The sequence below is a fragment of the Chelon labrosus genome (assembly GCF_963514085.1).
Source record: "Chelon labrosus genome assembly, chromosome: 12".
NCBI classification, from domain to species: domain Eukaryota; kingdom Metazoa; phylum Chordata; class Actinopteri; order Mugiliformes; family Mugilidae; genus Chelon; species Chelon labrosus.
This window is the reverse complement of record NC_140345.1, coordinates 24,655,537-24,677,422: the sequence shown is the minus strand read 5'-3', so window position 1 is coordinate 24,677,422 and position 21,886 is coordinate 24,655,537. Positions and strand designations below refer to the sequence as shown.

Here is a 21,886-nt window from a genome sequence, read left to right as displayed (position 1 = left end):
CCGCCGACCCCAGTGCGCATGCCCATTCCGTTCGCCGCCTATGGCCTTCTTCTTCTTCTTTTGATTTTTGGCAGTTTTGACGCCACTAGACGCACCACTGCCCTGTGACGGTAAAATTAAATTAAATAAATAAATAAAAATAATAAAAATAGTAATAATAACATACAATAAGAGGATATAACGTGATTTAAAATGATCAAAACACACACACAAAAAATGGTATTAAGGGGGAAAGTTCCCAGAGCGATAAACCATTATATCCTGCAGGGGGCAGTAATGCGCCCAGTGGCACCAAACCTGACAACGACCGGGAAAGAAGAGGAAGAAGAAGAAGGAAGAAAGCTGGTCTCTTTCACTTTTTATAATAATCTATGGTTTCGTTTGGCTAGAAACGTGAGTATGTTTTTAACATAACGTTTGCTTCTCTGATAATGTAGCCGCTTAACAAAAATCTTTAAAAATCTGCTCAGTGACACTTTATTTTGCCACTTGTCCTTTGAGACTGTGGCTAAATAAACATAATAAACAATATTGTACGTTATATGTGTGTGTTCAAGCATATAAATGCCACAGTGCTGGAATGCAGTGTTGTTATTGTTGTTGTTTGTTCGTTTCCAATAATGACACCTTTCATTCAAACCAAAAAATAAAAATAAATAAATGTGAGCAGACAAAAAGAACCCATTCAGACAAATTAAACGAAAATATTTTACTTATGCATTTATATACTCAAGAAAATAAATAATTTGTACATATCTATGAGGTGTGAACGTTTGCAAATCCTTGTTTTTAGTATCTGCAGCAAAATACACCAATTAAACATGTCCAGTGACTTCTGATCAGTCACCTACAGCGTCCTGGAGGGATTTTAGGTTTCCTCACATGACCTGCTTGCTTCAGGTCCTTCCACAACATTTCCATTTGATTAAGGTCAGGACTTTGACTTGGCCGTTCCAAAACGTTCATCTCGTTCTTCTTCAATCGCTCTTTTGTCGAAGGACCTGTGCTGTTGTGGTCGTTCAGCTCGTGGATAGATATCCTTGACTTTTTCTTTTAGAATTCTCTGGTATAATTCAGAAGTCAGTGGTCCGTCAACGATGGCAAACCGTCCCGGTCCGGATGCAGCAAAACGGGCCCAAACAAGGACGTTACCGGCCCCCATGTTCAATGGATGGGATGAGATTCTGATGCTTGAATGCAGCATTGTTTCGTTTCCAATCACGACACCTCTCATTTGAACCCAAAAAGAATTCTGCTTTGGCTTCATCTGTTCATAAAACACTTTCCCTGAAGACTTCTGTCTTGTCCACATGACGTTTAGCAAACTGCTGACATACGTTTTCTTTTTTTTTGGAGAGCAGTGTCTTTTGAAGTAAATATAACACAACTACACCATAATGTACACAGAAAGGCAGTCCAGACCCCTTCAAGAGAAAAAAAGAAGACAAGACAAAAGCAATGTTTACACCAAACCATTCATGACTAAAGTGTTAAGTCTTGGGGTTAAAAAGTTCCACATATTGTACATTTAACCAAATTAATGTTTCAGTTCTAATTATTTTAATTCCTATTCCTGCAGGAAAGTGATAGCAGCCTGTGTCTGTAGTCAGCAACGATGCTTACTTGTGACATATGTGGTGAAGTGGTTATGTTAGAAGAGGACATGAAGACGCATCTCCTCCTCAGCCACCTGGAAAACGACGTGTGCTGTCCTCTGTGTTCCCTGTCCGGCGTGTCCTATGATGAACTCTGTTTCCACATCGCATCTGCACATCCAGAGGAGCAGCACGGAGCACGGGGCCAAGGTGATTTCACATCCAGTTCCGGCTGCTCTGCTGGAACAAACAGTGTTGTGGGCGAGAAGCCAAAAACAAAAACTCTGTCCTGCTCGGCCGCGGCCAGCTGTGATACAGCTGCTGAAAAAACACCCGCATTTGTCACTCAAACGTCTGCCAGGAGCTGTCATGAGGACAACAATGGAGTCAGATCTGAGCACAAACCCAAACAGCTACGGGCTTCACCAAGAAAAGGTGGTTTACAATTTTTCTAAACCTCAAATGTTTACACCAGTGTATAACTGACTTGTCCTCTATTTGTTCCAGAGAAGCTGTTCTCCTGTCCCATGTGTCCACTGGTGTGCAGTAGCGCTTTCATCCTGCAGGAGCATGTTGAGGTTCATCTGCAGGAGCACTGCTCAGCTGAAGGCAATTTTTATTTTTATTTTTTTCAGGCTCTGAGGTTTTGCTTCTTTTATTACCACGTGCAGAGCACTGTTCAGTTCCTCACTTGTTGTTCCCAGCACACAGCTAATCCATAGGATGTAGTTAAGTTTCTCAGACTGCACAAGAATAAATCCCACAAACAGAAAGCCAGTCTGCAGTGATTTGGAAATCGGAAAAACCCCTGCCAATAAATCAGCAGTGTGTACAAAATGCAAGCGTAATTGTTTAGAGAGGTGGAATTGTTGGCTGTTTCAACATCAGCAAACATATGAACAAGCTTGATGGGGCTGAAAGCAAAGGGCACAAAAGAACAAACTGTACTGCCTCAGGTTGATGTAATTAAGTCTTTAATTTGATGAATTCTGTGACAGAGGAACAAGGCAGTAGTAATAAACCCATGAAATGTATTGATGTGTATAACATGTATTTGCTAAAACAGAGCTTCCAGTGTGTTTAGTATGGGAGAGGAGATCAGAGTTACCTATGTGCTTCGTTGGCAGCTGTGTGCTATGTAGGTGCACATAATGTACATACAGTACAAGTCATACAAAAATACAGGTTTACCTGGACACAACAGAGACACAGACATGGATCAACACTCTGAAAAAACTGCATCGTTCTGTCTTTTCCATTTGATCTGATGTACCTTCCTGCCTTCCTAAGATTCGCATGTTGCTGCAGAAAGCCAGGATGAGGACCTAAAGCTGGCCAGACGGCTCCAGCACGAGGAAGAGCAGAGGAGGAGGCAGGAGGAGGCCCAGCAGGAGAGAGAGGAGTTCAAGAAGCTGCAGGTCTGGACTCTACTGTGCAGAACTATACATTTGTAGTCGTTTAGTCATTTATGGTCATCTTGTGACAATTTAGTGTTCTGCTGGGAAACTTTTGGACCTGGCATTCATTCATGTGGATGTTACTTAGACATGTAGCACCCACCTAGACCAGACCAGGCACCCCCACCCCATAGCAATGACACTCCTTGATGGCAGCAGCCATCCCCAGCAGGATGCAGCCTGACACAGACACACACACAAAAATGCTTTAGGAACAACTAAAAAAAAGAACGTGTTGACCTGGCCTCCAAATTCACTAGATCCCAAACTGATCAAGTATCTGCGGTATGATCCACAGATGCCCCCTCCCCTCACTAACTGGCCCCCCACTAACAACATCCTGTTGTCAGACACCACAGGACACCCTCAGAAGGCCCATGTCCATTCTGTGATGAGTCACAACTGTTTTGGAGGCACAAGGGAGACCTCCACAATATTAGGAAGGTGGTCATAATGTTATGCCTGATCTGTGTATTTTCTATGTCTCCTATAAAGAGAAGACATCATGGGAGCAAACACAGAGAGTTTACTGCAAGATGCCATAAGCCACAAGAACTAAAATGACAAATTAGACTTGGATCAAAAGATAAAACTAAAATCAACCTGAACCAGGATGTCAGGAAGAAAAAGTCTGGAGAAGGCCTGGATGATAATCATAATGTTATGGCTGATCAGTGTACATATAAACAGTCATCACACAGGCCACCTTCTTCCATCTTCAGTCAAACCCCTCTGCATTTCCTTCCTTCATCAAACAAACTATAATTCAAAAGTTAAAAAGCACCAGGACAGATTCAGCGTTAATTTTTTTATTTTTATTTTTTTATTTTTTTATCAGAGGCAGTTTGGTTTGGACGGTGGAGGGGGCTACCGGAGACAGACAGAGAGGACCATGGAGGGAGCTGTGGCCAGAGGCGTCATGACCCCTGCAGAGTTCCACTCTAAGAGGGCCGAGATGATGGAGTCTCTGGCCTCGGGGGTCGACGACGGCAAAACCAGAACGCAGGGTATGAGTTCGATGTGAAGCAGAGAGACTCCACCTGTGGTTCTGTTGGTGTGGCTGCACTGTGTCCCTATTATAACCACATTTAATAATAATGATGTGTGAAAGAAAACTGCAGCAGTTTCCACTGTCCCCAAGCCAGAAGCGCTTTCACACTCGCTTTTGTTTTTATTGCAAGGATTTGTAAATAGTGAACTGCCACTGTATTTCAGCATTATCACTCTCAACACAGTTGCACCATTGCACCATTTTTTCAAATTCTCCCGGGACATTTGACAGTCTTTGTCAGTCAACTTTGCTCAATTTGGCTGAATGTGAGCAGGCCATAGGTCACTACTCGTATTTTATCTCGCTGCACAATTGTCCTATCACTTTGGATCACCCTGACAGTATCGGTGGTTGTAAATCATGCAACTTTCCTCCGATTTGAGTGTGAATGTCCTCATGTTGAGGGACAGGCGGCTAAAATACATGCCGTTCGGGTGTGTGTTTAATCAGCTGATCACACAGGCTTTATCCAGCTGGTTACACACAGTGTGTTAATAGTCTTAATATGGAACTGCGGGATAAATGATTAAGCGTGTGCTAAACTTGTAGAGGAGGCTGCTTACCAGGCCCATCTGTGACCAAAATAGTTTGTAATCAGGTCCTCTTAGACCGGGTCAGTAGAAGGAGATGCTGCTGCTGCAGGGGAGGAGGAGGAGGAGGAGGTCCCGAGGTGGATTTAAACAAAATGATAATTTATGTTCTAACCCCCAAAGCTGCTGAGATCCTCCCCTGTGTGCATTTTAGGGGAGAGGAATTGGGAAAAAAACAATGTTAGAAATGTACAAATTGGCGACATCGCAGGAAAACATTAATAATCAGATTGACATCAACACTGTAAAAAAGAAATGCTCATTTGAAATCCGTTTGTCCGTAACTGTAAAAATGTGTTTGTTAAAACAAGCAAGTGGTTTATTTCTGAAGAAGAGAATGTCACCATGAAAGAAATGCTGCTGAGTGTCCTCCTATTGTTAAATGTCGTGCAAAGCTGCTGGTTTTTCTTAATGCAAGTTCAGGAACTCTGCTGCTCTGACGAAGTCGGGGGACAGAGATGGATGGCAGTAACAAAATGTGAGGTTTTCATGAACCTCAAAGTAAAATCTTTCATGATAGATGTTTTTTTGGGATATACCATGACCTGGATGATGGCGAACCTCTGCAGACATCTTTCATAATGATTTATTAATCCTGAAACCACACCGCACCTTTTCTGTTGCTGATTTGCCAGAAAGCGCAGACCTGAATGTGTCGTTCTCGTCCTCTGTCTAGGCGTGGCTGGGGCCTTGCGTGATTACTACCAGGCCGAGTGCAGAGACTGCGCCCACGTGTGGCTGAGCGCCGACACCGACCACTACTGCTCCTCGACGGGGGACAAAGGCTGGGGCTGTGGATACAGAAACTTCCAAATGCTCCTCTCCTCGCTGCACCGAATAGACACGTATTCGCCGCTGCTGCAAGGTGCACAATCACGCAGGCGGTCATAATGTTATGCCTGATCGGTGTACGTCATTCTGTGTGACATGACGCCACCCACAGTTTGGGAGTTAGCTGTGTACTATAATAAAAGTGTATAATGTGTCATTCTCGACGCAGTCCAGTTACTTTTCTAATCCTTACCTCTGGCAGAGAAGACAATGCCCAGTATTCCTCAAGTCCAGAGTATGGTCGAGGCGGCTTGGAAAGAAGGACTGGATCCGCAAGGAGCATCCCACTTCAACCAGCGGCTTCAGGGAACACGAGCCTGGATCGGCGCCACCGAGATCTACGTCCTCCTTACCTCTCTGCGAATCAGGTGAGCGAGACGGATCTGCGACTGGTGTGCCACGTGCAAACCTTGGAGAGCAGAGCGTCAGTAGCAGAGGGGGTTGTTAGTCTCAGTCTCAGCTGCTTTGGTTCTAATGAACTTATCAACATGTGCACTACAGGGGCAACAAGGAGACGACCCCCGAAACAGGAATGGTTTTACAGATGGAGGACATATTTTCCCTCCTAATCTTTTCTGTCAGTTTTTCATTAGTTTTGCATTTGGCTAGGGTCAGTGTCACTGCTGGTAGCATGAGGTGATACCTGGACCCCACAGAGGCTGCACAGGCAGTCCAACTCCTCCAGGATGGTACATCAATACGTGTCTCCCAGGACAGTCTCAAGAGCATGGAGGAGATTCCAGGAGACAGGAAGTTTCTCTAGGAGAGCTGGACAGGGACGTAGAAGGTCCTCAAGTCATTAGCAGGACCAGTATCTGCTCCTCTGTGCAAGGAGGAACAGGATGAGCACTGGCAGAGCCCTACAAGATGACCTCCAGCAGGACACTGACTTCATGAGGGTGGTCTGAGGGCCCAACGTCCTCCTCTCGTGTTCCTTTAATTTTTTTGAAGCAGTTTATACGAAGGGTTTAATCAGTTTCAGAATAGTTTTCTATTTGTCTCCAGCATCCATCAATAAAATCTGAGTACAAAATAAAGCAATCCTCCATTCAGTCAATTTAGCTTGTTTGTGCTTCAAAAAGTAGTTAGTTATTAGTTTAGTTTAGTTCGTTTTAGTTTAGTAGTTATTTTAAAGCAACAAATGACGAATGTCCATCCGACATGTCGTATTTACAACTAAAAAAAAGAACAAAAGCCCAGTAACAGAAACCATACCAGCTCTTGAGCTCTGTGTTGTATTTAACCAGTCTGTTTATTCTTTGTGACGTCTGTGAAGGTGTCGTGTAATGTGACACTGAATAATACACTTCTGCCGTGTATGTTTTCAGCGCCCGCATTATCGACTTCCACCAGCCGACCGGCCCCGCCGACACCCATCCCCGGCTGTTTGACTGGGTGAAGCAATACTTCTGTCAGTTCAGCAGTAGTACCCGACTGCCGCCTCGACTCATCCAGACCTCCCTGCCTCCACTTTACCTGCAGTACCAAGGTACACAGCGACACCGCCTTGCTCATTTGTTTTTCTGTGACGGAATTAGGTTTATTATTGTTTTTTTTCTTCTTGGGGGCTTCATGGGCTTCATCTTTAGTGAAGTATTTCCACACACTTGATGAACCGCTGCTAGTTTGCTGCAACGACCCACTGGGCTCCTCACCTGTCTTCTAGGAGGCGTCCATGTTGTTATTTTCATGTGGTCAGTGACTAGTCAACACGATGCTTAAAGCGTCATGGAACAGCTGACTAATAGTACTAGTCAGTAGTAGTAGTACTACTAGTCTGTACAACCCCTAGTGTACCCTGCTCCCTGCTCCCACTCATGTCCTTGTTGTGTTCTCCTGTAGGTCACAGCTGCTCCATCGTGGGCGTAGAGCAGAGGAAGAATGGAAGCCTGTGCCTCTTACTTCTCGATCCTGGCTCCTCAACATCAGACACCAGGAAGCTCCTGAGCAGGGACACGGTCTCCACGGCCGTCCGCCGCATGAGGAAGTTCCCCAGAAGCCTGAAGCACAAACAGTACCAGGTGGTGGCGGTGCGGGGCGTCTTGTCTGCCGAAGAAAAACAGGTGAGCTCTCGTGAAACTGAGAAACGTGCACCTTAAGCTATTCAGCCGCGAGCTGTGTCTCTGTTGTTTCTTTATTAAACAAACAAAGTGTTGTATGTCATGCTGCATTAAATTGTCTTTTTCTGTATATCATCACTTATTTATTTTACTTTACAGGTTAGCATCTTGAACTCCCGGACGTTCCGTGCTGAAAGGATTCCATGAACGGACAGAACTGGAAGTTTTTAGTGTAGTTGTTTTAATATTTAAATGCTTTAAATAAACTTTGAGTTATTTACTCTGAGCTGTTCATGTGGTCAGTGAGCCTTACCTTATATTTAAAGAACCCTGTCCAACAGTAAACATGCTCTCACCACGTACATCTGTCATAGAATCACATTTAATTGACGAGGACAAACCAGTTTGAGCTAAAATAAGCACAAACGTAAGACTTAAAATATTAGATTGTGTAAGCAATTTAACTCCCTTTCCTGTGACACATCGTCGCTGTCGTTGACGCCTCTGCTTTTAGAAGACAAGTCGAACAGAAGTCTTATGTGTCACCAGGATGAGGTCTAAAAGAAAAGAAGAAAAACACAAAAAGAAATGTATTAATCGTATCCCTCACGAGGATAAGGAGCAGAGGAGGTCTTTCAATCAGCAAATTCAGGTGGTAAGACCGTATCACTTCTGGTGATTACTCTGTGGATAAAAGTAAAAACCTGTTATTGAGTGATCCTTGACAAGCCAAGCGATGAGCATTAGCATCAACATCGGAGGCATGGAGGCATGCTGTGGTATCTGGCACCAAGACTTTAGCAGCAGATCCTTAAAATCCTGCACGGCTGGGGGGGCCTCCACGGATCAAACTTGTTTTGTCCAACAGGTCCCCTCCACCCCGGAAGTTTGATTAGATCAACATCTGGAGAATTTGGAGTTCAAGTCAACACCTTGAACTTCTTCCTCATATCATATTGACAGTGAAGCATAACAGTTGCGTCTGTGTGGGAGCTTGACAGTGTGCTTGTCTATATCATGGGTTGTGCAGTTAGACCTGGAGGGAGTAAAAATCCCCCAACTTCAGATACGTCACATGTTAAACTCGCTGTGCAGGGCACTTATACTTAAAACTTGAACTGATATATTGTGTATTTATCAGAAAATGCGCACTCCCACATGTGGAAGATCTGCCTCTATTAAAAATCTAATGTGAATTTACCCATAAAAGTAGCAGAAGATTTAAGATTTTTATCATCTTTACTACTTAATAGTTTTTTTATTAGTGTGTTGCTCCTGTCCAGTTATAAACAAACGTCAACAAGTTGTCCTGTCTTGTGCAAATGGATTGCACTGAGCAAGCAGCTCTCCAGATCCCCGACATAATCAGTATGTAGAGGCGTTAAGGCCTTGAAATGTCATGTGGGAGAGGTACGTGGGAGGTTTGTGGAACATGCAGAGACACAGCTTGTCAACAGGAAAAGCAGGCAACTGCTTGGGGGCCCCACACCAGTAGCCCACGAGGGCTGACAGACTTTAAAACAACAACAGGGGCAGTGCATTAAAGTTTTCAAGGACGGCGTGAAGACCTCCATAAGAGTCCGCCCCCCTTACCTAGCACAACTTTGCACAATCCCGTTACGCACCGTGTGCATGACCGTGTGCATGACTTAAAGTACCAAAGTGTGACAACGGCACCTGATAATTATAGATGGGAAAAAATGGAGAGAGAGAAAAATCAAAATAGCAGTAAGTGAAGCGGATAAAGTGGATTAATAGTTAACAATACATCACTTTGTGGTGTAGTCTACACTAGATTATATATATATTGTGTCCTTAAATAGTCTGCGTTTTTTTCCTACTCTGTAAGAAGTGCAGACTCGCTTGGAACCGTGTTGCTTATGCAACATCAGAGCCAAAACACTGTTCTCACATTGCACAATCACCAAAGGTTTTTTTTTTTTTTTTTTTTTCCCTGTATCAGCCTCCTGTTGCGGTCTCAGTCGGGACAGGACGCCAAGTGCAATTCACCTCGCTTATCGGCGGACACTGCCTCGACATTCAATTTATTTGCTGAGGCGCGGTGACTGCGCGGAGTTCCTCGTCTGTGCCACCCTCCGGCTGCATTCGCGGTGCGTAAAAGCGCGGCCGTTGCGCATCAAGAGCTCGCAAACGAACCCAAGAGAGGAGAGAGGTGGGTCGTCCGACGCGCGCTTAGAGCAACACGCTGGGTTCACCGAAGGTATGAGAAAGTCCTATTAAACACGCAGTGGACGTCGTTTCGTCAGCGCTTGACAGAAGAGGTGAAGGGTGCAGGTACGTACACTGCTGGACATCATTGGAAGCTTTCTATTACATATATTATTCTGTTTGTTTGTTCATTTTTTGGTTACCAAAACGTGATTCAGATTTTACGCAGTTTCTGTTGCCATGCCATACTAGATGATATGATGTGTTTGCCTGGCCTCAAACTACACCAAACTCAAAACCTTATGTGAGAACAAGCCAGTGAAGAAAATCTAACCTGAAAGAACTTAAATTTTGTTTTAGCCATCATGGATTTAAATGATGCCAAGACTCAGAACATTCAGCTGATCCCACATAAAGGCTTCACGCTGATCAACGGGACCCACGATCCAGACGATGTGGACCAGATTTACGACCTGGAGATCAGAGACTCCGATGTGTTTGTTGTCACTTACCCAAAATCAGGTAAGAAATGGATAAATGTGTTGTTATAAAGTCTTGTTGTGCACGCAAAGAGGAAGCAGAAGTGCAGGTCCTCCATCAGGCACTGTGATCCTGCAGGGAGGGTGCCCTCAGGTCACTGCTAGTGGTCATAAGGTTGGTTGTTGATATTACAAGTGTGTGACACATCATGGGATAGGGGGTGATAAGGATGGCCTGGAGCCAGATGCACTAGCAGAACTAAAAGATGGTTGGTTGTCGGTTAATGAGTGCAATAATGCGTATAAAAACATGGAGAATATAACAGGCAGGCAGGATAACATAGTAGATCAGATCCAAAGACGGGACCTGAGAGCAGCACTAGTGAGCTTTGATGCAAAAAAAAAAAAGGCTTTTGACTGTGTCAGTTGGAGATTTCTGTATCGGGTTTTGGGGAAGATTCAAGAGCAGTTAGATCCAAGGTCTCTACCAAGAGGATAAATATTAATGGACACCTAACCGTCAAGGATGTTGTCTTAGCCCTACCTTGTATTCTATATCTATTGAACCGCTGGCACAAATGATCAGACAAAGTATAGAATCCATATAGAGAAGCAGGAGCATCTCGTAGGACTCTTCGCTGACAGTGTTACTGTGGCTCTCCAAGACCAGAACCAGGACCTCTCCTTATCTGATGTCGGTATTAGAAGACTATGGTAAAAACTATAAATTAAACATAGCTAAAACACAACTTCTTACACTGAACTATTCCCCGGGCTGAGAAATTAAAAGAAAAATCTAGCATCAAATGGAATTCCAAGGTAATTAAATATCTAGGTTTGGTATTTGAATATTTGAAATAAATTATAATAATAATATTAAGACGTATTTCGGACAGTGGTCAGCCTTTAACGTGGACTTTGAGATGCGAATTGAGGTAATAAAAATGAATGTGTTACCGAGAATGTTATACCTTTTCCAGTCAATCCCACAGATAAGATAAGATAAGAAAAACATTTATTTGTCCCACAATGGGGATATTGCAGTTTGCAACAGCATGCAGAAATGACAGAGATATAATAAATAATAGATATATTGCACATATTAGGAGTGCTCGTTCCTCGACCTTCTGTATCTTTCCTTCACACATCGAGGGTGAAGCAGTCTGTCACTGAAGCTGCTCCTCAGTCCCGTGCAGATCACCGTGCAGGGGGTGGGACTCACTGTCCAGCATGGAGGACAGTTTAGCCAGAACTCTCCTGTCACCCACCTCCATCACTGAGTCCAAGGGGCAGCCCAGGACAGAGCTGGACTTCCTGATGATCTTATCCAGCTTCTTCCTCTTCCTCTCTGTGATGTTCCAGCAGACCACTCCATGCAGGATGGCTGATGCCACTACAGAGTCATAGAAGGTCTTCAGGAGTGCCCCTTTCACTCCAAAAGACCTCAGTCTCCTCAGAAGGTAGAGCCTGCTCTGTCCCTTCCTGTAGAGTGTGTCCGTGTGGTGAGTCCAGTCCAGTTTGGTGTTGAGGTGAACACCCAGGTACTTAAAAGAGTCCACTTGCTCAATGTCCATTCCCTGGATGTTCACCGGTGAGGGGAGGGCAGAACGACGTCTACGGAAATCCACCACCATCTCCTTGGTTTTCCCCGCGTTGATAAGGAAGTGGTTTCGCTGACACCAGTCCACAAAGTTCCCCGTCAGTCCTCTGTACTCTGCGTCATCATCGTCTCTGATGAGGCCTACAATCGCAGAGTCGTCGGAGAACTTCAGCAGTACACAGCTGTCGGTGTTGTGTCTGAAGTCTGCTGTGTAGAGGGTGAAAAGAAAGGGGGCCAGGACAGTCCCCTGAGGGGCACCCGTGCTGCTGGTGAGCAGGTCAGACACACAGTTCCTGTTTCTCACAAACTGTGGTCAGTCTGTGAGGTAGTCCAGAATCCAAGTGGACAGCTGGTGGTCCACACCCATTCTCTCCAGTTTGTCCCTCAGAATCACCGGCTGGATGGTGTTGAACGCTCCGGAGAAATCAAAAAAGGTGATTCTCACAGTGCTGCCGGGCTCTTCCAGGTGAGAGAGAGCTCGGTGTAGCAGGAAGATAACGGCGTCCTCCACTCCAACATTAGGACGGTAGGCAAACTGTAGTGGGTCCATGGAGGGGCCCACCTCAGAGCGGAGATGTCCCAGTATCAGTCTCTCCAGTGTCTTCATCAGGTGGGATGTTAGAGCCACCGGTCTGTAGCTGCTGAGGTCTTTAGGGTGCGTCGTTTTGGGCACCGGTACCACGCACAAGGTCTTCCAAATCTGTGGTACCACTCTCAGCTCAAGGCTCAGGTTGAAGACATGCTCCATAACTCCACACAGTTCATCTGCACAGGACTTAAGGAGCCTGGAGCTGATACCATCCGGTCCAGCTGCTTTCCTCGCTTTTATCTTCCTGAGCTCTTTTCTCACCTGGTCTACTGTGAAGGACAGGGGTGGGGGATGAGTGGTTCCATCTTGGTGAGAGGATGTGAGTTCATGGTCTGGTGAGCCAAAGGTGTGAGAGGCTGAGTGAGGAGGGCATGAGCCAGGTGACAGCAAGTGAGGGACCAGCTGCATGGGGGGAGGAGTGGGTGCTTGATCAAACCTATTGAAATGATTTAGATCGTTGACCCACTGTCGATCCCCCTCAACCTTTTCATGGGGTGTTTTATAGACTGAAATGGTTTCCAGGCTTCTCCACACCCCTCTGATGTCCTGACGCTGCAGCTGCTCCTCCATCTTCCTCCTGTAGCTGGCCTTTCCCTCCCTCATCTTCCTTCTCAGCTCCTTCTGCACAGTCCTCGGCTCCTCCTTATTCCCTGATCTGAAGGCTCTCTTCTTCTCCTTCAGCAGAGCTTTAATGTCAGGGTTAATCCACGGCTTGTTATGTGAGAAGCACCGTACCACCCTGGAGGGAACGGTGTTCTCAAAGCAGAAGTTAATGTAGCCTGTAATGCAGTCTGTCATGGCATTGATGTCCTCCCCATGCGGATCACAGAGTTCTGTCCACACAGTGGTGTTGAAGCAGTCCCTGAGAGCTGCCTCACTCTCCGCAGTCCACCTCTTCACCATGTGTGGGACCACAGGCTGCCTGTGTACAGTAGGCTTATACACAGGCTGCAGGTGCACCAATGTTGTGGTCAGCTCTTCCTAGGGGAGGTAGGGGGGTGTTGGCATAAAACAAGTCCAGTGTCTTATTGTCTCTTGTGGGGCAAGTGACATACTGAGTGTATGGGCAGAACCGATGAGGGAGATTCCAGTAACACAATTCAGACACCGGGGACAAACTTATATCTAGACTTATCTGCGCCAGAAAGAGATCAAAGGTCAGGTGTAGGACACTTCACCTACAAAAAGAAGAGGCAGGACTGTCCTTGCCTGACCTGAAACAATGCTTTTACGCAGCTCACGTAGTAAAGTTCCTGGTTTGTGCATGCTGCCCTCTATATCAGGCAAGAGGGAAAGACATAGAGGCAACATTAGGGAACATCGGAAATGAATTGGCTCAGCAAAGCAAAAATGAAATTACCACACAAACACTGGCTATCTGGAGCAAGATTGTTAAAGACTACAATATGGAGGGGGACATCATATTATTAATTTGGCCTGCTCTAGATCCCAGATTCGAACCAGGAATCAGTGATGCCGCATTCAGACGATGGTGGGACGGGGGCATTAACCGGACTTCTTCCGATACCTGCAAGTAAGAGAATCAAACCAGCGTTGTCTGGAGAGGGCAATGCAGTGATAGATGTCCTGGCTGAAGCCTCTAAAACAGAGGTGTCAAACTCATTTTAGTTCGGGGGCCACATACACATACCCAATTTGATCTCAAGCGGGTCAGACCAGTAAGATAACAGCATAATAAACTAGAAATAACGAGATCTCAAGACTTTTTGGATGTGTTTTAGTGCAAAGAAGAACAAGTAAATTATTAAATAATAATAATGGACTGGCGACCTGTCCAGGGTGTACCCCTGCCTCTCGCCCGATGACAGCTGGGATAGGCTCCAGCAGACCCCCACGACCCTTAACAGGAATAAGCGGGTATAGAAGATGAATGAATGAATTTCTCATGTAAAATAAGTGCAATTTGGGCACATTGCTGTCTGCTGTTTAGCTCTGGGTCTCAGTGTTGTCTTCTGTCCGCTTCTCTTACTAAAACAATGGACAAATTAGGGCTAGCAGTTATTTTCATTGAATTTTGGCACCAGATTAGACCCTCTGGCGTGCCGCTTTTGGCCCGCGGGCCATATGTTTGACACCTGTGCTCTAAAAAGAGGAAGAGAAAAATAATTTCTAAAATCTATCAAGGTCCTGTCAAGGAATGGGAACAACACGGGATACATTAAGGCAGGAGTTCAAAGAAGTGGAGAATATTAGGCTGGAAAAATTTGATTAGTTTTTTTTCGTTACACCTCTTATAAAAGAGCAAATTCTCTCAATCACAAGAACACTGCTGGAGGCAGTGTGGAAACATGAACGCAGATCACTCCCATATCTTTTGGTTTTGCCCCAAAGTTCAAATATTTTGGAGTATGTATGACTCTGGGAAAGATTCTGGGATGCACAATTCCTAACAATGTGATGGTCCTTTTATTTTTGCGTCCTAAACGAGAACGTGATTATTAAAAAAAGACTGGTATCTATGTAAAATACTGTTGCTGGTATAAAACTGAGCCTCCAAGCCTTAACCAATGGATGGGCAGAGTGAAGGAAACGTGTTCAGAGAGGTTATCAGTGCCTTGAGTCGCGGGATGTCCCCCAGCAGTTACACTCCCAATTACAGCCACCGTGCACACACACACACAGAGAGTAGGAGGCTGATTCTTGTCTGCTCTCTTTGACAGGGACCATCTGGATGCAACAGATCCTGCTGCTCCTTGAGGCGAAGGGGGACTTGACGGCCATTAGTAAGACCAACTACTCCAACGCCGATCTCATGCCCTGGATTGAGGTAAATGGTAACAGGGAGGCGTTCATCACGGCCCCGTCACCCAGGATGAGGGTCACCCATCTGCAGTACTGGTTCCTGCCCTCTGCTCTGAGCCAGAAGAAAGGCAAGGTCAGCACTTTAACAGGTGTAGCTCACCTGTACTCTATAAATCTGGTCCTATTTAGCATTTATAAGCAGTGTGATAACATTATAACCTGTTAAAAAGCTTTATTTATATCTTCTTATAAGTACTAAAAAGAAAAGTTGCATTCAGCTGCATTGATGTCATTCATGAAGCGAAGTTAAAACGGGAGGATTTCCTCTTTGACAGCGTACTTTCAGAGGCAATGAAGTGGATTTAACATGTTTCGAGCAGTTTAAAGTCCAATTTGTCAAATTAACAGGTCTCTTTACATTCTTCACATTTTTTTGTTCTGCCTTGAACAACAATACTGTAATTGTTCCTTTATCTTCCAATATAATGTTAACAGGGCGACACCAGGGGAAGCTCATTTAGGGTTTGGACTCTTACACACACAGATCAGCCACAACATTATGACCACAGACAGTAGAGGAAAATAATATTGACCATCTTGTGACAGTTCAGTGTTCTGCTGGGAAACTTTTAGACCTGGCATTCATTCGTGTGGATGTTACTTAGACATGTAGCACCCACCTAGACCAGACCAGGCACCCCCACCCCATAGCAATGACACTCCTTGATGGCAGCAGCCATCCCCAGCAGGATTCAGACTGACACAGACACACACACAAAAAACACTTTAGGAACAACTAAAAAAAAAACATGTAGAACAGCACAAGGTGTTGACCTGGCCTCCAAATTCACTAGATCCTAAACTGATCAAGTATCTGTGGGATGATCCACAGAGGCCCCTCCCCTCCCCTCAAAGGCCCTCCACTAACAACATTCTGTTACCAGACACCACAGGACACCACGACTGTTTTGGAGACACAACGGAGACCTACCCAATATTAGGAAGGTGGTTGTAATGTTATGCCTGATCTGTGTATTATATAATATATAATGTTCTCATTTGTTAGATAATGACATATCCTGAATGCAAACGACGCAATTTGTTTAAAGGTAGTAGCTGCAGTATTATATTTGAAGAACATACCATACTGTAGGAATCTACTTTTTAAATTTAGACATTTCTCTTCTACAGTTTGGGCCGATCTCAAACCTCATTTCTTTTTTTTTTGCAGACCAAAATGTCTGATAAGGTTAAAAAAATCTTCAGGAAATTAGTTCATGTTTCTATGTTTCTATATTCTCAATTTCTTCTCTCGCTGGTATTGGTGGTGGCAACGGCAAAACTCCTTCAGTAACTGGTGTGTTTGCTTCCAGACCCTAGTGTCACAGACGTTCTTGCTCCTGCAACAACAAAAAGTTCTTTAAGGTTAAAAGAGGTTATTTAGCTATTAACTAAGTTCGCTTGCTCTTTCTTCATCCGGCATTCTTCAGATGTTTGGTGTGGTTGACTTCCTGCAGGAAATAGTCAAATCATTTTATCAACACTAAGAGGCTAATTTCAAGCACTGGGAGGGATTTAGCATGAAAATAACAGTTTCAGACTGATCCAGTGATAATATTAAATGTACCGTATGTGTTGTGTAATGTGCCTGAAGTCTGAAAAGGCAGTTAGAAGTTGCTCAGTTAGCAGGAACCCAGATAGCGCCACTAGTGACTGATATTAAGAACTTTTCAGGTGATCTACGTGGCAAGAAATCCCAAAGACGTTCTTGTGTCTTACTTCCACTTTCACAAGCTGGCGACCATGCTGGAAACGCCAAAAGATTTTGACGACTTCTATGAAAAATTCATGAGAGGAGACGGTAAGGGCAATTGTTTTCTGTCGTGTCACTCATAAAGTCATATGCTTGTATATATATGAGCGCTGTCTCTGGTGTGGTGGTGACGTCATGTGTTGTTCGTTGCAGTGTTTGGGTGCAGCTGGTTTGACCACATTAAGACTTGGTACTCACACAAGGATGATATGAACATGCTGTTCATCACTTATGAAGAAATGATTCAAGTAGGACCTCAAATCATTGCAATGTTACATGTCTTTTTGCATATAGGTGTGTGAGCAGGAGTGGATTTGAAAATCTGTCCTCATACCATGCTACTTTGTTTTTATTTAGGACTTACAATCGGTGGTGAAGAGGATCTCCGTGTTCCTGGGTAAAGAACTGACGGAGGAGCAACTGGCAAACGTGGTGAAACACAGCACCTTCAAAAATATGAGGAAGATCCCTCAGGCCAGCTATGAGCAGGTTCCAGACGACCTGCTCAACCACCACCAGGGAAGATTCATGAGGAAAGGTAAGAGCGTCCTCTCCTTGATGATACACATGCACGAGTACAGAACAATATTAAAAGAGAACCATGTATGTAGAGTGATGATAGGTGGCTGCAGCCCTACTTTTTTTGCATTTGGCTAGAGTCAGTGTCACTACTGGTAGCATGAGGTTTTACCTGGATGTTACAGAGGTTGCACAGGTAGTCCAGCTCCTCCAGGATGGCACAACAATACATGCTACTGTCAGAAGGTTTGCTGTGTCTCCCAGGACAGCATCAAGAGCATGGGGGTGATTCCAGGAGATAGTTACTCTAGAAGAGCTGGACAGGGACGTAGAAGGTCCTCAACCCATTAGCAGGACCACTATGCGCTCCTTTGTACAAGGAGGAACAGGATGACCTGCAGGAGGACACTAGTGGGAATGTCTCTGACCAGACAATCAGAAACAGACTTCATGAGGGTGGCATGAGGGCCTGACGTCCTCTAGTGGGCCGTGTGCTCACTGCCCAGCACCATGGAGCTCGACTGGCCTTTCCCATAAAACACCAGAATTGTCAGGTGTGCCACCGGCGGCCTGCGCTTTTCAGATGAGAGCATGTTCACCCCGAGCACGTGACGTGTGACAGACGTTATAGGTGGGTCAGTGATGATTTGTGGAGGCATATCAGTAGAGGGACAGCGGCACCCTGACTGCTGTTACGTATTTGGATGAAATCCTTGGACCCATTGTCCGACCCTACGCCGGTGTAGGGGGTCCTGGGTTCCTTCTGGTGTACGACAATACCCGGCATCATGAGGTGAGAGTGTGCAGGCAGTTCCTCGGGGATGAAGGAATTGATACCCCTGACTGGACGCCACGCTTGTCTGACCTAAATTCAATAGAACACCTCTGGGACAGGTTGCACCTTAGACCGTCCAGGAGCTCAGTGATGCCCTGGTCCAGATCCAGGAGGAGACACCCCAGGACGCGTTGTCAGGCAACCAGTGAAGTGAAAACCCAGAGCATGTAACGTAATGATGGGATCTGGCAATTTACGTGGGTGTTACTTTGATATGTCTATTCATATGCGCACATCTGCACAGTGAGAAACATAATCAAGCATTTAGCGAAGGTTTGTGTCCACCAACATCTGGAACAAGAATGTACTGAACAGATGAGTGACACGTAACAAAGTGTTGACGGATGACTACAACTTATTCTTTGTCCCTTTTCTGCACTGTCAAACCCAGGCGTCATCGGCGACTGGAAGACTCACTTCACCGTGGCCCAGAACGAGAGATTCGACAAGGTCTTCCACAGAGAGATGAAGGACTTCCCTTTGTCCTTTACCTGGGACATGAAGGACGATCAGTGATCAACACATTTGCAGCTTAATAATACCGATGGTATACAGAGGAAAACAAAACTAAACAGAAAGCACTGTGCATCTTTTTCCATCTGACATGCGCCTGCCTGCATTTGAGGTTACGCTTCGAGTTGCAGAACTCGCTGAACGGCGTAACCGTTCAACATCAACTTGCAGAGAATTTACAGCATCTCAAGATGTGATGAGGTGATATCCTCTCCAGGCTTTAAGGTGCAGGATGTTACTTTGGTTTTAGAGTGTAACGGTGTGTTTGTCAGGGCAAAGCTACAGCGGGACAACACACGGATCAGCGAGTCTAGAAAAACACTAAATTATTGTGGCTTACCCAAACACACCTGTATGATTGATCACATTGGTGTTTTTTTTATGGTTTAAAGTTCATTTGAAGGGTATACTGTAAACACACATTGCAAAATGTGGTATAGGTTTACCCTGTACGAAAAATTTAAGTTGTTGTAAATTCATTTCACAGCCGTCACTTGGAGAATTTGTCCCACCTCTGCAGTTGATTGTTTATAGTTGTCTAACTTCAGAAACATTTATAAACATTTTTTATTTTCATGTGCAGTATATTTAATAAGGTATGGTAATGATACACCGATCAGCCACAACATTAAAACCACTGACAGGAGGTTGACCATCTTGTGACGATTCAATGTTCTGCTGGGAAACGTTTGGACCTGGCATTCATTCATTCATGTGGATGTTACCATAGACATATATAGATAGACGCGTCATTGAGCGCTGCCGCCTACTGGAGCGGCGTGCCTGCAGGGCGGCCATCTTGGAACAGGGCCACTCGCTCCTACAGTGCATTACATCTATGGAGGAATGGGGTTTCTACACGATAAAAGTGATCATAAATCGCTCAGTTGAAGTCCGGCATCTTTTCTTTACAATCCTCTGTCAGAAGCTAGTCTGCTGATAACATTAAGTAAAAATTTGTATTTGGGTAGTAAAACCATATTTTTATCATAGCTACATGTGTGACGTTTTTAACAGATCAATACGTTTGGAAATCGGTCCAAAATTCAGCGAATAATTCTACTTTGAGATTGAGGAGTACCTCTTTCCTTCGTATATACATGCACCGCTGCCTCTGCTAGCCCTGTACCAAGATGGCAGCGCTTTAGGCACGTCGGTCCCTCCACAGTCGATGACGCGTCTATCTATATATGTCTATGGATGTTACTTCGACATGTAGCACGCACCTAGACCAGACCAGGCACCCCCCACCCCATAGCAATGACACTCACACAAAAAAACGCTTAAAGAAGAACTAAAAAAAAACATGAAGAACAGCACAAGGTGTTGACCTGGCCTCCAAATTCACTAGATCCCAAACTGATCAAGTATCTGAGGCCTCCCCACTAACAACATTGTGTTCCCAGACACCACAGGACACCCTCAGAAGGTCCATTCTCTGATGAGTCCCAACTATTTTAGATCCACAAGGGAGACTTAGACAATATTAGGAAGGTGGTCATAATGTTATGCCTGATCGGTGTATATTTGTGTAAATACATTAACAGTGTGTATTCCCCTTGTGACGTTGCAATCATGTCCCCGTTCGAATATCGTCAGAGCAGCGACTGTCTGAATTAAACCTTAAACTTCGGTCCGGTCCTGAGCTCGGTTACGCTGCTGCGACGACTCACCTGCCAGTTCATTAGGTACACCAGTGAAAACAAAACGCATTGGAGCATAACAGCCCTGCACTAAATCTCTGTTAATTAATACAAATGCCAACTACAGGAACTTTAATGAAGCTAAATTTAATGCAGTAATTTTAATTGGCGAGTGAGTGCACGGGCAGATATAAACAGTTATTTGTAGTAAATTACCATTTCACACAGATATGTCTACAATAAATTATTATTTTCTTTTTGTAAAGCTTATTACTTCATTACGTCTACTACTACTACTACTAATAATCATAATAATAAGAGCTGGAAGCGCTGTGTCGGAGGGTTTTAACCGGGACGACCTGATGAGAATTGGGCTACTGGAACAAGAAACCAGATATTTATGGCAAAGAGCTGAGGAAACTGGGGAACTGGTGGAATGCTACGACACAAGTTGGGTGAGAGTGTTTATATTCAGAGGATGTGGGACCAGCGGGAGCTTCAAAGCATCTAGACTGGCATCCCACCCCCGAGCCGCCGATAACAAGCCATTACAAGATCAATGCATTACAGCCAAACAGCTCAACGTATGACTCATCAGACCAGAGGGCATATTTCCAAAAATAAAGTAACATCTTTGTTCCCATGAGCAGCTCCAAACCATAATCTGGATTACAGTCAAAGTTGGACATGTTTTTATTATGGATACAGATATTTTTGTACCCGTTTCCTCTTGTGTTTTCACAGGTGTTTGCAAAATGAAAAGGACGAACCAGACTAGAGGAGGTGCACACGTTTCTTGTTTGACTTGTAGGCCTTAACGTACATTCACTGGCACACCTTCAGTTGTTTAAACGGACGTCAAATAGTGTATCAGAACCTTTTAAAGAGCAACGTTTGGGAGTTTCCCAAGCAGATAAAGGGGAACTACTGTTTTTTTTACAACCCGGACCTTATTTCTGGTATAAAATACGATCGTTTACTCACCCATATGACGTTGTGCGAGATATTTAGATCAGCGTATATCCATATAGTGGGAGTGAATGGGGCACCGACACGCAGCCTCTAAATAACGCATTATCTGCCACAAAACTAGTTAATTTCACCAATATTTTGTTGTGATACGCTAGTGCTAATCCCCGTTGAGTCTGTTATCATCATCCAGGGTCTGTAGGTCAATCTTGGATGACGTCTCCTGACCTGGATGACGTCATTTCCGAGTGCTGGGTGCACCAGCGACGGTCGGCTTGTTTACCTGTAATTTACTACTGCTATGGTTCGTCCACAACCTCAGAACCGGAAAAATATTCAGCCACGTTGCAAAAAAAACTAGCAGTAGCAAAATATTGGCGAGTTTCACAGCAGATAATGAGTTACTAAGA

General features: G+C 44.7%; 2 protein-coding genes across 2 annotated transcripts; both read left to right on the top strand.

Moving 5' to 3' along the window:
• Positions 1 to 225: 225 nt before the first annotated feature.
• On the top strand, positions 226 to 7,870 carry zufsp (zinc finger containing ubiquitin peptidase 1). Its single transcript, XM_084556898.1, has 10 exons — positions 226 to 393; positions 1,580 to 2,030; positions 2,103 to 2,204; positions 2,886 to 3,013; positions 3,891 to 4,059; positions 5,370 to 5,558; positions 5,727 to 5,892; positions 6,853 to 7,013; positions 7,367 to 7,587; positions 7,744 to 7,870. Exons 2-10 carry the CDS (start codon positions 1,616 to 1,618, stop codon positions 7,789 to 7,791), a joined length of 1,599 nt encoding a protein of 532 aa, XP_084413024.1. The 5' UTR covers positions 226 to 393; positions 1,580 to 1,615; the 3' UTR covers positions 7,792 to 7,870.
• A 2,248-nt stretch (positions 7,871 to 10,118) lies between these two features.
• LOC311496552 (amine sulfotransferase-like) lies at positions 10,119 to 20,707 on the top strand (the record flags this gene model as incomplete). Its single annotated transcript, XM_084556439.1, has 6 exons — positions 10,119 to 10,275; positions 15,103 to 15,317; positions 16,919 to 17,045; positions 17,151 to 17,245; positions 17,355 to 17,535; positions 18,743 to 20,707. The coding sequence occupies 6 exons, from the start codon at positions 10,119 to 10,121 to the stop codon at positions 18,865 to 18,867; spliced, it is 900 nt and encodes a 299-aa protein (XP_084412565.1). The 3' UTR covers positions 18,868 to 20,707.
• Positions 20,708 to 21,886: the final 1,179 nt, after the last annotated feature.